This window comes from Eleginops maclovinus, chromosome 4 (assembly GCF_036324505.1).
Source record: "Eleginops maclovinus isolate JMC-PN-2008 ecotype Puerto Natales chromosome 4, JC_Emac_rtc_rv5, whole genome shotgun sequence".
Taxonomy (NCBI): domain Eukaryota; kingdom Metazoa; phylum Chordata; class Actinopteri; order Perciformes; family Eleginopidae; genus Eleginops; species Eleginops maclovinus.
Window position 1 is genome coordinate 26814388 of NC_086352.1, and position 17596 is coordinate 26831983.

The 17596-nt window shown below is 39.8% G+C and overlaps 1 protein-coding gene across 1 annotated transcript in view; it reads right to left on the bottom strand.

The window, feature by feature from the left end:
• LOC134863739 (protein kinase C-binding protein NELL1-like) overlaps nucleotides 1–17596 on the bottom strand; it is a 210527-nt gene that overhangs the window by 118102 nt on the left and 74829 nt on the right. Inside the window, exons 6-12 of the mRNA XM_063882394.1 lie at nucleotides 16924–16996; nucleotides 16337–16419; nucleotides 12060–12194; nucleotides 10507–10609; nucleotides 8389–8462; nucleotides 6006–6105; nucleotides 3540–3668 (exon numbers count right to left, since the gene is read on the bottom strand). Coding sequence (XP_063738464.1) covers nucleotides 3540–3668; nucleotides 6006–6105; nucleotides 8389–8462; nucleotides 10507–10609; nucleotides 12060–12194; nucleotides 16337–16419; nucleotides 16924–16996 — 697 coding nt within the window. The remainder of the gene's footprint in view (nucleotides 1–3539; nucleotides 3669–6005; nucleotides 6106–8388; nucleotides 8463–10506; nucleotides 10610–12059; nucleotides 12195–16336; nucleotides 16420–16923; nucleotides 16997–17596) is intronic.

Genomic DNA, 17596 nt, shown 5'->3' on the forward strand with positions numbered 1-17596 from the left:
TTGCTGTTGTTTGCACTCTGGTCTCACAGTGAGAAGGTGTTTGGTTTGAGTATGTGAAATGACATGTTCTGCCCTGGTTTCCACAGCTCCTTTCACAGCCCGAAATATGCAGTTAAAGTTAATTGGCAACTCTAAATTGCCTGAAAGTGTGAAAGTGAGTTTCTCTATAGCCTCTTTCCCACTGGACAGAAAATTACTTACTTCTGGCATTTATCTTTAGTGGGAAAGGTTACAATTGTCATTTATTCCTGGGACAAATTACTCTGCAGGTAATTAACAGTGAAACCTGAGCGGACATGCTCACATTTCCTGTGCTACGCAATATTAAACACACTTTGGATTTGGACAGATCTTAAAAATGTACCGAACATACAATAAGTATGTTATTTAAAGCCACCAGACTAGATTGTTAGAAAGACTTATTTGATTTTATAAAATACATCCTTGTTAATCTTCCTAAAACTCGGTAAATCAGGTTTGAGGGATTGAGTGAAAAGTAGATATAAAGAATAACTAGAAACCATGTCCATGATCTTCCACATGAATCTCGAATAAAAAAAGAAAGGCATACTTGTCTACTAGTGATGGGAAAGGGGTCTCCAGGGGTTTTCCTGTGTTTAAGAGCTTGTATATACACACTAATATACATCAGTCAGTTTTGGCGTAAACAGGGTATGAGTCAGTCCTTTTACTGGCAAACTTAGTCCCTAGCTAAATCAACTGGCGAATGGATGTTTATAGGTACAGAAATAGGTTATGGAGGCAACGAGAAAACAGGAAAAATCAATAGCAACCCCTGGCTTCAGCCAGCCTTCCTGCAGGATTACAGAAAAATATTTCCCAAAACAGAGTGAGGAGGAGCAGCTGGACTTATCTTTTAAGACCACTGATGAAGATGCTAGCCCATATGGATCTTCAAGGGGGTAAATACATAGACAGACGTCAGCGGGCAGCTTAGTGACGCACACAAACCATCATTAGTGTGTGCCGACTGTTTGTGTTTGTACATATCTGCATATCGTGCATATGCAGACACATTCCTGCTTTCTGAGGCAGATGGCTTTAAATATTAACACATATCACACACAGATACCAAGCATGTGTCATACATGCTGCAGGAGACAGGCTGAAATATGCTGTACCATCACTGACTTCTAAAGCCAGAAAAAAGGCAATATTAACACAAATCACATCCCTTCTGTTTCGGATACATGTTCAAATCTTAGTTGAAGTAAGTTTCGGTGGAACAAACTGTGTCTACTTATTGCAGACATACTTCCCTTCTTGCAACAAAACTTACAAAGCAACATTACACCTGCTGTATCTAAAGAGTGATGAGGACCAAAACTAAAACTCAGAAAGGCCAGACAGCACACACATACAAACGGCCATCAGCATCAGCATTGACTGAGGTTGAACACGTTTCAAATTTTAGTCCAAATCACTGAGGACCTCTCCTGGGCGCTCAACACCTCATGCCTGGTCATGAAGGCACAGTGTCTCTTTTTCCTGAGAAGAGTAAAGAAAGCCCATCTGTCTCCTCAAATTCTGGTGAACTTCTACCGCTTCACCTGTGAGAGCATCCTCACTATCTGGAATGGCAACTTCACTGCCACAGAACTAAAATCACTGCAGAGGGGGGGTACTCCACACAGACTGTTTGCTCTCCTGCCCTCTAGACTCCAGACCAGGACCAGCAGGTTCAGGAAAAGTTTCTACCCCTAATCTATCACCTAGTTGGACTATGAATGATGACAGCTATATATACTGTATAGAGGCATGTATACTATATATATACTGTTTATAGTGCAGTTCAGTCAGTCTATATCGGTCAGATGAAAATATGTATATTCACTCTGAACATTCGGCTTCTTTTGTGATTCTGGTTGTATGCTCACTGCATCCCGTTGTCTTAATACTTGTACTCTTTGCAGAGATAAATTAATCTTATCTAAATCAAGTCAAATACATACTTCAGAAAACACCATTAAACGTTTTCACAAGTCTGATGTGTTTTATAAGGGAATGACAAATGTCTAATTACTCTCATATCGAACACGTTGACACACTGGAGGACAATAACCCAGCCAAATATAATTAGACATTACAATTATGGCAATGTAATTGTCCCTCCTAGTCCCTCCTCAAACAGTCTTCTGATTACAAGTAAATAATCTCATCTTCAATCACTCAGCTGCGTATTAAAACATTTATGAGGATGTAATGGTCACATTATGACAGCTTAGCGGCACAACCAGGCACAATCTCCGGTTTATAAAGTACAAGAGGAGAAATTAATTTGTTCTGCAAAACATCTATTAGGGATATCAGTGACACCTCATCAAAGTGCTTGGCTTTGTTTATAACTCAAATAAAACTGAACAAAAAGATTGTCAGAGTCTGCTGGGTAGTACATGTTATCCTAAGCCTATTTAAATTGGAGGAGGTGAAAATGTAGCCATGTCAAATATCAGCAAACTGTACAGCGGGATTCCAACTAATCCTGTCACAATAGAAGTTTGAGCTGCCTTAAGGGGGCAAACCCCCAAACATGGATAATACCACCACAGCCGTGTCTACCCGATTTACATAGTTGATCTAACAATCAATGTTTCCCAGCCCTCACTCATATGGTGCATGGATTGGAAGTGAAGCTCCGCGTAAACCTCTTTACCGTGCGGTTCAAACTGAGACATTGTGCACTGTTGTGGCCCCTTGTTTAGTGTATTCAGTCTGCTATGGCTGCGACCCAAAGACAACTGCATCGAGCATCAAGCAAATCCTTCAATCCGCCGCCTGCCTCTCCCAAGCCTCTTAATCAAATAAGGCCATTAGTTCCATCACAAGTTCTTGAGCTTCCAGCACCCTTCGACTGGGGCTTTTACTAAATCCAACATTCAGCTAACTGGAAGAAAACTGACAATGATTGTTTTTAAGAGAGACTGCCCACTAAATTTGTCAAATAACATCTTGAAACTCTGATAATATGTAATCCAAAAAAGTTGAAACAGACACTACTGAAAAGATATTGTTTAAGGTTTAAAAAGTTCCGTCAAAAGTATGCAGTGAAATGACGTGGACGCCCAAAGCTCCTTGAACGAAAAGTATTTTTTTCCAAAATGTAACTTTACCATCGCCACTGCCAACTTCAAACATTGGTAAAATGTTAATATATTTAACAAATCACCAAATCACATATCTTGCTCTTCTCTAAACTCGCAAATCCATGGGTTTTAATCTAATCTTAATCTTAATGCCATAACAAAGGTCCAGCTCTCTGTTCACAACTGACCACGGTGATCTCAGACCAACCCTTATTGCCCTTATAGCCAGTCCTCATCATCACAACATACAATCAGTTTGTTAATATTTAATTGATGTGCAAAGTCTCGATCCATTGCATACAGCAAGCACAAACATGCTCAGAAACAATTAATTCAACGCTGAACGTACTGCCAGCCATATTGTTTTTAACATCCGGACACAATATACATTATGAGTCGGTCACATGAGTCCCGGCTCAGGTTTAGCAGTCCTACCTTCACAGTAAGTAGAGTCCCCGTGGATGGAGGCATAGCCGCTCTTGCACTCACACTCTGCTTTAGTATTCCGGTTTTTACACTCAGAGTTTTCTCCACAAATAAGTCCCTCTGCGCAGAAGTCATAACCTGAAAGAGAAGGACAAAGGAGGTCTTCATTTACTTTGGACAGTACAGAGAGATAAAAGATGACACATGCACAAAGAAGCAACCCTGTGCCTCGAGCCCACAATACCGTGGATGACAAGAATCCCGATGAATAAAGTTTATGACTGCAGTAAAATATCTGTGCCATAATAAAAGTTTGGGCCTTTTTACAGCAGCATGTACACACATAACTTAAATAATATACACACACAAAACCCACTGTTTTAGTGGGAAGACCTCAGACAATGTCATCCATCGAGCCAATTGAGTTAAAGTGTGTTATTCATGTATTTGTGTTGATTTGGTGCATGTATAAACAATTTACTATACTACTTCATAAGAACCAAATGTGGAAAAATGACAGCAACAATATCTGACTTACTTTTAGTCTGCCAATGTTTTACTCTCATCCATCATGATGTTTCACAGAACAGGTGAAAAATAAGCATGCACCACAAGACACTGCAACCAAAGAGCTGTGCCACCGACACAGAAGTTTCAAAATAAGAGTACACAGCTTAATGTTATATCACAATTATGTCTTCACAAACACAAGGCGTAATAAGGTTCTTTAGGGTGGGTGGCTTAGTGTTGCAGGGAAATGTTTAGCTCTCTCATGGAGAAACCAAAGCATGAGGAATGTATTGAACAGATGGATCAACAGTGGAGAAGTGGATCAAGTTCCTTTAAGAGGTTTCTATGGAAATTTGGATTATGTGACACACTCTTACAGTGATTCTGGGCACCATTTGAATCCGTTGTAACATTTGAAGAATGAAAACAGAGACCATAATAATATAGTATAATGAATTCCCTTTCCTGTAGTGTGTTATATAGATTTTTGTGCATGTAAATAGTCTGCAAAGGCTTACATTCCAAAGTTTATGCCTGAAATGCCTCTATTACATTCCTTGTTAAAAAGTCCTCAAAGCAGTATCCCCGTTTTTAATGTCAGGTGGATCGCTGTGGGTGACATCACAGTGAATATATTTCCGTGCCCTACCTGACGCTGACTGCACTGTGCCAGCCTTATGTTGAACCTGGATCAAACCAGAATGAACCTGCACGTGTTCATACATGTGATATGAAAAATGTACTGAGAAATCATTCTGTCAGATAAGAAAGCCGACAGACAGGCAGGCAGGCATAGGAGATTGGCTCCCGCACAGTAAGTATGATCTGATGTAGGCCATCATGTCCTGTAATGACACACAGACTGTCTGCACATAAAAGCCTTGATGGGCAGGTGGCCAAGGGAGTCATTACTGAGGAAAGAGCTCTCAGAATTCTCCTCCACCTTGTACAGAAGCTCCTCACTTAGCCGTGTAAACATGTAAAGCGACTGATAACACAAGGAATATCACATATTTGTGAGTGTGTACAGTTGAGGCTTTGATAGATGGCTTACTGAAATACAATACATGCATAGAAATATATTAGTAAAATTGTTAGGGGCAGTTGTGTTATTAGAGATTTAACAAAGCCAACGTGATACAAGTAAATATCAGAGTGGTGCCAAAGTGGTGAGTCACACAGTGGAGAAGTGGTCTGGTGTTGATAAGGAAATAATAACCAGCTCTGAGTGTGAGCGGTCGTGGGCGTCTGTGAGAGAAGAAAGTAGGGAAGAGGCACTGTGAGTGTGATCAATCTTTAATTGTTAGGTCTTATTGCTCAAACTCTCCTCTCGGCTATACTCCTGTTTTCTGTACTTTAAAACATTTTTCACCTCCCTCTTATCTCCTTTTCTCTCTTTTTAACAAGTCCTAATCTTTCTCCATTTTTGTCGTACCCTGCTCTCGTTCCTCTCTCCTCATGATTCCTTTTCCTTACTTTTCTTTTAATCTTCCTTTCCTCTCGTTTGCTTTATGCTCTTTATCTTCCCATTCCCATCTTCTTCTTCTGCCACTTCTTCTTTCAAGTCATCCAAATGAAAGGTCACTTTCCCTTCGCAGGTTTCTTTCATTATCGCTCTATAGCTGACAGACCCCTACAGTTTGTTTATTCAATGTATTTACTGAATTACCGGTGGCTATTTACCCTGTAGTACCTCCCTGCCAAAGCAGCGGGGTTCAGGCAAATTGGCATAGCAGGTGCTCTATAGCAGGCAGACCAATCTGCTCTGATAGGTATCCCAGCCAAGAAGCAACCATTCCCGGCGGATAGGAAGAGAAACTGAATTATTGTAGAGGCACAGCCTGATTCAGAAACCGGCAGGCTGGCTTTGTTTACTCTTCGCAGCGGCAGGGGATTGGTACATTCCCGTCCAAAGAAAGAGTGATTCATGCAACTGAGGATAGTGTATTAAGCAGAGAGACATACCTCTACAAACATTGCAGCATCGGCCATCTGGTAGGATCTGTTCACTGACAGTGCAGTTAAGCTCTGGACAAGTTTCTGTGACTTTCACCATCAGGCCATTCTGAAAGGAGAGGGCAAAAGCAAAGCATTACAATTTAGTGCTGGGGTGAGCACTGCTTTTGAAATAAATAAAACCAAAATTAATAGAATGTTTTAAAAAATGTTTTGGTATAAGCCGGACTGAATGAACCTGACAAAAGAGAGTTTGAAATGTAATGGCTCTATATTCATGCTCACATTTAGAACAACATAAATACGGACAGCAGGTAAGGTGCAGATATGAGCCACTATAGAAGCGAAACAAAGGTAGATAGAACTCTGTATCATCTTCCCTTGGGCCTTTAATACAAATAGCAGAAACAACGCAACAGTAGCAGCCGGTCTGGCAGCGCTCCGATGGTCCCAGCGATACCTCTCAAGGTCGGAGGTATTGACTGAAATCTCTGAGATATCTCCTTCAAAACTTCTTTCAATGTCATGCTATTCTAGGCATCAGTTTAACTGCTTCCTCATGTCATTTTTTAATAGTAGCAACATTTTTCACTGTGCGCTTTTTGTCAGTCATATGATTCTCTCATTAAAACCTGGGGTAGGCAGTATATTTTTAGCATCATTGGGCTAAAATTCCATAATGACTTTTCAGCATATTTTAATCCAAGTATCCCATGAGAAAGGAGACTGCACCTTCTCTTAGCTTTGTTTTTCTGCTTCCCCCCAAAAAAATCTAGCGTGTGATAGGAGATTTTGGCCAATAGCAGCTTATATCAGAGAGAGGGCGTTTCATTTGCTATTCTACAGATGTATGTGTGCACGTTCCTCCAATGAAAGCATGATACAAGGCCAAAGTAGAAAAAAAAGGATGTGGCGTAGTGGGATAGTGCGCTGATGTTCGCATTAAGGCAGTGCAGGTTCTAGTCCCACTGCAGTCAGCATGTCGTTGAGTCCCTGGCCAAGACACTTCACCCCAAATTGCTCTTTTGAGGATTGTCCACAGTAATGGTTGTATGTAAGTCGCTTCGGATAAAAGCGTATAACAAACGACGTGTAATGTAATATCCTACACGAAAAATTGCTATGACAGCATTGCAGAATGTTGCAAATAGTTTAGCAGCTAAGCTAATAACAAATCTTTTCTCTTGGCAATGGTAGCAAAATGCTGAACTTGAGCCTTCTGCTTCTGTATCTAAAGGCTCACAGCTCTGTTGGGAACAGTCCCTCTCAACTATCTACTGTTGTATTATAGTCAATGGATTAGAGCTTAACAGAATGGAAAACTGTTAGCAAAAGTATTAATTGCATTGATTGTAAGTTTAATTTTAACTAAAGGGAGCAGATAGTAGTTTCTAATAGTTGTATGACTTAATGAAAGGGGGCGGGATTAAACAAGTGCATACTTCTTCCCACTCCTTTTCAAATGTGTTAAGAAACAAAACAAAAAGTCCTTGTTTTTGTTTCTGCCAATTATTGAGACATGTTTTTCTTGGAAATTTAAAATAAATTACAATCAATCAATCAATCAATCAATCAATCAATCAATCAATCAATCAATCAAAAACACTAATCGTATACATCTGGTCTGTTCTATATGTCAATGCATTTATTACCTATTTATACTTTTCCCTTCTCTTGCTGGGACAGTGACAGGACAGAAAAATGGTGATGAATGCTGAAGTCATATGAAAATACTTCTACACACATGGAAAAGCTTTTAATATAAAAGAAAGGAATGCCATGTTACAAAGCTCTGAAAAAAAGGACCCCTGAAAACATAAAAATAAAACGTTCTAAGCCCCTTTTAAAAATAATTTGTTCACAAACAAGTCACTCTACACTCAGGAATAGAGAAAAGCTGTAATTGCTTGAAACAAAGCTTACAAACAATATAATGATGTTTCGAGTTGCCTGAAGGCTTATAATGAGTCCAGTGTGTGGCTATTTGTAACCAATTAGATGCACACAGTGCTAATTTACTTCTTAAAACATTGCATTTAACGATAAATGACTTCTCAGTGAAGAAAGCTCACCTCTGCTCAATGGTGAACTGGAACAAGAATTGCAATTATAATGCATGCAGTGATGAAGCTTCTAATAAAATCAGGGCTTTGTCTTGCTGTGTTAATAAGTTATTTTAATTACCTGGCTATCACGCCATTTGCGAGAACAAAAAAGCCAGATTGAACAGATTGGGGGAGGGAGGGAAAACTAATATAGCCTGCTGGCTAATTGAATAACACAGCGAGCCATCCACCACGCAGTTAGCTCACAAGTGCTGCATGGTATATCTGTTGAAGCGTGGAGGCTAAATGCTGGGGAAAGAATTGTTCAAATGAAGTAGAAATGTTACCTTGCATTCCCTGCAGCTTCTGGATAAAAAGCGCTGGCCTTCGGAAAAGGTCTGGCCCATGTAGGTACATCTCGCTGTTGGCACAAAGGTAGATAATAGCTATAATAACACTCTGAGAATAATAACAATAGAACACCAGTAATACAGAAATTACGCAGACAATAGGATCCCTGTGGAATGTAATTAAAACTGCAATGCTCTTGAAATTGCCTGTTGAAAACATTTATAAATCCAACCCGAAGTCCAGGATTTCAATTGTGTCAGAAAAAAAGTTGGTCTTGGCTTGTGTACATAGCGGAGAGGAGCTGTTACAGGACATTTAGAATACAACGGAGCACTTCTGCATATTCCTCTGGAATTTAAAAATAAAGCATTTGATATAAAGTCCTGCTTTTCTACTCTCTAGGGTGCCGGACTGGAGTGCTCAGTTGCAAGCTCCGGAACGCTGCTTCACCGGTTTTTTTTTCTGTGCCAGAGCTCTGATGTTCACAGGGGAGGAAGAGGGAGAAGAAGATGCGAGTGGGGGGATGGAGGCAGCCACATTAGGGCTGAAATTACTCAAAGACTAACTATCCATTAGGGATTCCGTGTTTTTGCAGTATAACAAAAGATAGAGTTGTCCTTGCGCCTGTGAGCAGCTACCAGACCCCTGTGTGCTCCATACCAGAAATAGTGTTTTCATATCTGCTTCCATGAAAATCAGTCGACTGTGATTTTAGCTCATGCATTTCTGTTTTCACCATGCCAGCAGAATATCAGCTCTCTTGTTTGTTCAGTGGTTCTAGTTGTGGTAGTGCCTTTTAAAGCATGAAATAATGTAAGCAACAACCTAACAACTAATCAATCAAAACATTTTTTAAATCTGTTTCTTCTTTTGTCCTTGAGTATTTTATTTTTCAGATAAATTCGAAACCATGTTGTTGCCTCATTCTGTTTTCAACTTAAGACTTCTATTTCACCAACTGTTCAAATAATTTCCTGCACATTATAGAAAAGTGGCCACTATACTCTGCTGTCGCCCCCACTGAGTCGGCGCGTGACACATGATAGTTCCCAGTTGGATGTCTTTCAAACTCCTCCACAACCCACATATATCAAAATGAAACTTAGGACCTGCAGTTTCAGCTGTACGCGGTGATTCAACCGATTTAATCAGTCAGTTAAATTTCATCCGTTTAGGATAAAACATGTCATTTGTATCAGTCAAAGTATTCATTAAAAATGTAGTTTCTGATTGCTCATTGTCCCCCAGCGCAGATAATGATGTTGATTTAACCGTTACACATAATGACATCCCTGTACACCTCTAGCTTGTATGCTTGTTAGCCAGGAATGCTAATGTCTGGATTTACATAAGAGGAGGTACACGCACACAGTTAGATCCATACCTTTCACTTTGGCTCTTGTGTTTGTTGTTCTGAAAGGCCAAAACAAATCTCACAACCTCCAAACAGTTATGTATCACTCTTTATCGAGTCCCATGTGTGTCCTTTTTTGCTTGTTAAAAACTTCCTAAACATAGATTGAAAAAAACCTGTTTGAGGCAGTATGTTGTTTCACCTATTTTTGGCAAAGTGGTTTGTCATCACCTTGAAACAATGTCTTTCCATTGACAGGCAGCCATGTTGCATCCCTGCTGCTAACTTATGAATAAATTAAGATATCAAAAACCTAATATGAGGTTAATGTCAATCTCTCCTAAAATACCTAGACAATTAAGGGTCTTAGTAATTTCCCGAGTTAAGGTGAGTTCTTAACACAAGAAGCAACTTAATTTGAAGTTTTTTAACTAACACCTATTGATAAGTAAAAATAATTATAGAGAAATGACAGCACTTCTTGTTATATGTTGGTTTTATAGAGAAAATATGAGCCAAAGTATGAAATATGATTAATGGTAGAGTCCATGCCATAGACAGAGGAACATGAAGGTTATTGAAAATAAACCAAATGATATCATCATCATTTATTTTCCCTGCTTGGCCGGAAAACAAATGAGCATTTATTAGCAGTTAATTCCAGCAGCGCTTATTTGTGTGTTGGAAAAGGTATATTTGTACAAAAGCAGAGGCTTGGTTGTTTGTCTGATCTATATATGTACTGCCTGCTGATACTTACGTCTGCATTTCTTGCAGCAAGTCCCATCAACGTGTACAGGCAGTGAGTCCTCTGAGCAGTTGGCTGGAGAACAGAAAATCCTGCGACACTCCACCACACCATTCTGTAAGAGAGGGATTTCCTTTCAAACATAAAACATGCAATCTGCAGCAAAAATCCAATGCTTGTGATGAACATACAGCTTTCCCTTGTAGCACTGCCAAAACCTCCACACCACAACATGTCTCCTACTTCTTCTTGTGTCTCCATTCAAATTTGCATACGCGTTCATCGAGCTGTAGGATAAAAAACACCTTTTCCCCCTAACCAACAACACGTATAACACATGCAGGGTGATGTATGATCTGATCCAATGCAACTTACTGTATATTCTAAACCATGCAATTGCTAATGGTCGCACCATGATAGCACTATGCAACTAAACCCAATCAGAAACTGAAAGCTTTTATATTTAAAGTCAATACATAAATTATTGAAATAAAATGTCAAACAATAAGATAACAGATTCATCTCCGAGCGCTGGATAGTGGATACTGTAACTTAGCTTCCTGCTGATATCAGGTCAGCCCTGAAGGACTGCCTTATTTTTGAGGCTGATATTTCTCTCTGCGAGCACCTCTTCATTTCATGAGTCATCGAAAATGATTCCCCCAGGACGCCGCGGTTATCAGTTAATGGCATGTCCACAGGAGGAAATCAGACCGACTAAACTCCACCCTCTGCTTGATGTGCAATGATGCAGCAAGTCTAATTCCCAGGGGGCTACGGTATGGCCTGATTCATCACATTTCAGTCCTGACTCCTAGGTATGAGTGCAGGCTGGGAGGCTTATTAGGGGGCGCTTGTTAGGGGGTGGGCAATAAGCAGCCAGAAATGGTGCACGGGCTGGAAAGGAGGTCTGCTGGGAAGACAATTTAAGGAAGTGTTGACAGTGGAGGAAATAAGTTGTAGCAACTTGTCTTTTTATTTTAAAAAAAATTACCCTCAGGTTTAAAGCCAATATGTCATCAATCTGTAATACTAAAAGTGTCTAGAGGTTATTTCGTATAATTCATGTAATTTACCTTTTTCATGTTCCCAATTGCCGCTACTATTCTTCTCTCTATTTTCACTATAAATGGCAAATGCCCAAATTTACTTTTAAATAAAGGTGCTGTCAAATAGTATGGCTCATTACAAATGTAACCATCCTAAAGCTACTTAATGGTAAATAAAAAAGGGGACTTTAACTTAAGTTGCTCCCTGTCAAGTGACTGACGGTCATTTATACTGAAACATGTTCACCTCAAGATAAATTGCTCAATTTGTACACATGATATCTATTTCCAATTCTGTATGTAATTTCTTCCTGAGCTTTCTTCCAATTTGTCCAGGGGATTTTTGTTTGATTTCTTCTTCAGCCCATTCAAAGTGTCTAAGGACAGAAGGAGTCACATGCAGATTGTAAAACCCCTTAAGTTGAATGTGTGATTTGTGCTAGATTACCTGTATAAATACTTGACTTAGATAGGATGGAGAGTAAAAACAGTGTTTGAGGGTGGGGTGACACTCACCTTACATCCACAGTTCCTGCAGTTCTCAGGCTCCACCCACAGCTCCTTATCCCTGTAGACCAGGCCGTTGGCGCTGCAGGTCCTTTCGCAATGACAGCCCTCCAATTGGGTAAGCCTCGTCTCTGCGTAGTTCAACTGAAGACGAGCACAGAATCAACAGAGTCACAAAACCAAATCAAAAGTCTAAGTGTGTATGCAAGTTCCACCATCACTGCCCTCCTAGCCCTCTGGAGTGTCCTGGTTGGTTTCACAGAGAGCCATGTGCCTCATTAAAAGGGCACATAGTATATAAGTGATCGTCATTCGGCTCACGCTCCAGACCTCAGGCTATGATCTTCTGAGAAGTGACAGACAGGACTGACAGCCCGATCCTGCCTGAGTCCTCTTTTATTCCCACACACTGATCAGCCCTTCCTCTGCGGCTTATTTCCTGCTCAACACTCTCCACGGTTGTTCTTGACAAAAGTGATGTACCTTGAACTTGAAGTGTCACAGTGAAAGGGGCACAGAGGGTAATTTGCATCAACAAGGTTGACATTCAAATTAGGATTTTACAAATGTTTCTCTTAAAATGTATTATTGTATTCTAGTCATGTGTTATGATATGGAAAATATCTGGGTTTGGTTAAATGTTAATTGATTAGGCAAGTCCGGACCTCAGGCTATAAGACTCTAACCCTTTTCAATGTTCAATGTTTAACTTAACTCAACCCTAACCAAGTACTGTGAGCGCCAAAACATTACTACAAAAAGATATGTGTCATGCTACAAGTGTGTATTATAGTGCAGCTATTGTAGGAAAGAGAAATAAAATGTATTGCCCATCAACATTTTTTTAAATTATGTCCAGAAGGAACATTTTGTGACTTTGCAAACATTCAAAACGATTCATTCATTTGTTGATCAAAAAATGCAAGTAAGGTGTTCCTCCCTAAATGCATATCCTATACATGGTGAACGCTTTTTTAGGATATGGGGTTGGATTGCCTCTGTTTCCTGGTGCAGGAAGTCATCATGATGATATTCCAGCAAAATACATTGGCAACCACCAATGAACCTTGTGTAGTTCTGAGAAATGAATCTAATTGTTTTTAGAACAATATTTTCTTTTGAAAATCCATTTGCCTCAAGGTTCAGTTTGCATTCATCTAAGATGTTCACACATCTTATCCAAAGAGTTATTTATCTGTTATATAGGCCACTTCATCCATCAAAGCTTACTTACATCCTTGAGTAGCTGCCTGGTTAGAATAAGACAGCAAGTATCACATTCATTCATACAGTATATCTATAAAAGTACTTTCTGACCCTCACATAAACCATCAGAGTGCTGTTTCAAAGGTGCACAGGTAGGGGAATTCAAAGGTTCAATTGATCAGAGCTGCATGGGTCAACTCAGAAATTGTAGGCCCACTTAAGACACTCAAGGCCGGTCTGCCTCCAACCCTCTCCACTCCTCTGAGACCTGCCCAGGCCACAGAGTCAAAAAGGGAGGGCTCACTGGGAAATGATAGTCTTTTCAGTCAAATTGAAAAACTTCTGTAAGTCACAGAGGGTTTTTGCTTCATTTAGACGGGTCCCGATGGGCTCCTGGGGAACTGTGTGAGCTTTGAGCGGTAGAAATGTGTCCTGTCAAAGCCCTAAACAAAATGTTTGAAATACAATTTCAAAGGCTGGGAGGCTGCCTAGAGCCAGCACGGAGGAATACCTATCCCTTACAACGCAAGCATCAAATGACACAGTGATATCGCACAAAGGAGTCACAGGCTATTAGGCATGTATCTCCTCCGGTAGCCACATGAGGCAGAGAGACATGAGTGAAATAATAAAATAATAGCGAAAGACAAAGTCTAAATGAATGGTGGTGACGGAAAAGGTGCATTTATTAACTGTAATCATATGAATTTGCCTGCCTTTCTGACGTCACGCGTGTATGGATCCTGGGGCCAGAATGAACCAGGGTTGGGGTAACAAAGTAAGAGGTAGATGTTGTGTGTAATTTAGAAATGGGATATCTGCCGCCAAGTAATTATCATACATTTGCTGTAACAATGAAACAAAGACACACTAAAATGTCTAAACCTGTTGAAGACTAAATGGATAATCTAAATTAACAGGGACAGGGATTCTTAATGGGGCGTTGCTGCTGATATCAAGCATCGCTTAATGTTGTTAGGATCAAAATCAAGGCAGAAATCTAAGCTCAGTATTAGAGATTAATGAGAACACTTTTTTTTATTCGGCTGAACTAACCTTTAAAAGATACAAAAATACATATTTAATTGGTGTCTGTATCAATATTTCATGTTGAGAAATGTCATCTTTTGACACATAATATTGCTTCCTCTCACAAACCTGCAAGTATAATACTTGTACATTCTCCCATGCCATTCTACACCGAGCATATCTTACTGTCATCTCACCTCGGCTTGACATGACACAGTCAGGACTGAACAGGTATTCACCCTCATGCTGAATTCTCTCCACAGCAGAATGGCAGAGAGCCATTTACTGTAACGCTGGAGATGACTCTATCCCCCCCTGCTGCGACCCGTATGAGCAATGAGGCCGGGTGGTAATAACTTGAGGTGTGCTCATGTGAAGGATGATGCACGGACACAGCAGTAGGGTAATGTTCTTCATTTCACCCTTATCACACCCCAAATTATTCTATAGCTCACTCGCCCGCTGAGATGTCCTTGCTTCATTCACTCCCACCTGATAGCACTCACTCATGCACATAGGAAAAGGCACTCACTCACATGCACACATGCAGTGAATTACACTCACACACATATATGCAGATATGTAGTCTCAGAAATGGTTCAAGCTCTCCCCTATGGCTCCACTGGACCCAGCTTGATTATTAAACTAAAAAGCAGTATTATACAATCAATCAATTAGTAAAATAGCGCATAACATGATCTATTTATATGTGTATTTTGTGCTTCTCCTGTGATATGCTTACATGCTTTAATGTTCAAAAAGCTCTTTATTTTTCTTATACTGCCTCAAGCACATCCCCTACCCTCTGTCTGAAACCAGAGTAAAGTCTGCTCTGATTGGTAAGCTGGCCAGCTCTGTTGAGATTGGTCAACCTTTTAGAGACGTCCTGGCCCATAGCCTATCATGTACTCCCTCTGGCATGAATCTTGGGATTTTAGCATTTGTCACATGCCCAAACACCTTTATAACACACTACAGGAGAGAAAAGGGAATATCCCATAAAGCATAATAGGGTCTCTTTAAAAAATGAAAGTGCCCAATTGGGAGTAAGGTGGAGGGGACTCAAAACTTTATTTCTAAGCAAGATCAATAGGTGACAAAACCAGTCTACCAAATACTACCAGAGGGCATTTTAATCTGCCTTTATCATAGCACTGACATGTTTTTAGCTTATCCTTAGTTATTTATGATTTGTAGAGTAACATTTGCAAGGCTGATAACGCTATATACAGTAAACGTGGAGATTAAGATTAGATGCTCACCCAACAACAAAACTCTGCCCTCTGAATTACGGTCATTGAAGTTCCAGTTCCTTAAACTGAATAGTCAAAAGTTCCCCAACAAGCAAGTGGACATTGAGTTGAGGTTGTTTTGTCAATTTTGATTCACAAAGTCAAGCTCTACTCTTTGATGATTGCGTTTACATTTCCTTCTAAACCTATTTGTTCAAAGGAAAAAACGTTTTATTCATCCATCACCTGAAATTTGAGCAATTTCAGACTGCAGAAAAAAAACCTGGAAATAAATGATGTGGGGAGTTCTTGGACAAAGTTATTGTCTGCTTACTGTCCCCACTTTTGCACATTGATATGCTTTTGTGTTATTTTGTGGACCTTTGAAAACCACCTTAATCCTTACACACAATAATACATGATCGATAATCATATTTTCTGAAGACATCATTTGTATTCATTATGTTTTTGTTTCCCAACAATAATTTCTAAAAATGAGATACTGACTTTAGAGAAAACAATGCACTCCAATGAAGGCAGAAAATAAATCAAAGGATTCAGCTGTCTCCGGCTGCAGTTGAGAAGGAAGTTATTTATTAATGTTCATATATTTATTTGATGCATGTCAGCCACAACTGGAAAGGTATTAGTGGATATTTTACCTTGAAATATGTTATAACACTGACAACTTGATGCATATTCAGTGTGTTTTCCTTTTATCTGTAAAGTTTATTAAAGAGCAATAAATCTACCTTTCGACCACATTATACATCTATTAAATTGTTAAACAGTCTTTGTTGGGTCATTCCATTGTGTTACCTTCAGGGTCATCTTAGCCAGTAGCTCCTGAAGATCCATGATGCCTTGTACCAGGCTCAGGAAATCACTGCAGGTTGGACAGGCTCAATGGAGGAAAAGGAAATCACCAAAACAGAATCGAATAGAAGAAGAAAAGGGGAAGTATTTAGATAGGAGATAAACAAAGTGGCAAACAGAAATGGAAGCCTAACACATCTGTTGATTCTTTGTCTAAGTCTTGTGTGTGGTATTAGTATCAATAATAAAGTGACAAGGTGTGATTACATGCCTTATTGATCAGATACAGAGAGAGAGAGGCACAGCGGTGGCCTTGTGTCTCCATCTGTTTGCCGTCAAACAGATGGAGACACAAGGCGGGGAGAAAGGAGGCTGCATGAATCTGAATTACAGCAAAATGAAGATATAATGAAGGGAACGTTGTTTACGATCAGCAGGGAGAGGTCAGCACCAACTGACACATGGCTTATTATAGTCCAATTTTATAAGAGGGACAAAGTAATGGGGAGTGTTCTTTTCTAAAATTTGACTTTCTACTCACAGAGAGATGTTGGGAGCTCTATGTGCGAATGTGTCATCATGATACTCACTGCGGTTAAGGTTGGGACACTGCGTGATGTAGCCGTTGGGAGCAAAAATCAGCTTCACATCCTGGATAACACCCTGGGAACACAGAGGGAATGGGCACAAGGATAAGACAGAAAGAGACAATGAGACACATGGATGGGCCAGATCATAAGATAGGCCTTTGGATGCGATAGCTCAAAACATGACAAGACAAGCAAAAAAAAAAGTCTACAGTCATGTAAGCAGCTCTGTAAGGATGAACCTAAGTCCAGCATTTTGGCCATCACCCTCTTTGTTTTTTGGAACTATTTATAAAAATGGTAGTGCGGGAAAGGGGAGCTAAATACAATACAAAGCTGAATATGACATTTTAAATGCTCAAAATGTTACAATTAACTCTCATGAACTAAGCCGATATTTGAAAGGATTGAGGCTATAAGATAAAAACAGACCACCCCAGAACCGAAATAACATTGTGTGGTAGTGACCTGTCAATCACAAGGTCGCCAAGCCTTTTAGAATTCTGATAAAAGAAACAGGGCTTCATAGACTTCTATCAAATTTGACTTTTTGCAACCAGTGGGGTTGCCCTTTCTGGCTTTTAGAGAGTTTTCTTGTTCAAGGTACTTCTGCATTAACTATAACAGAGTGTGAATATCTGTCTAATACTTAATCTGCTAGGGATTCAGGTTTGTC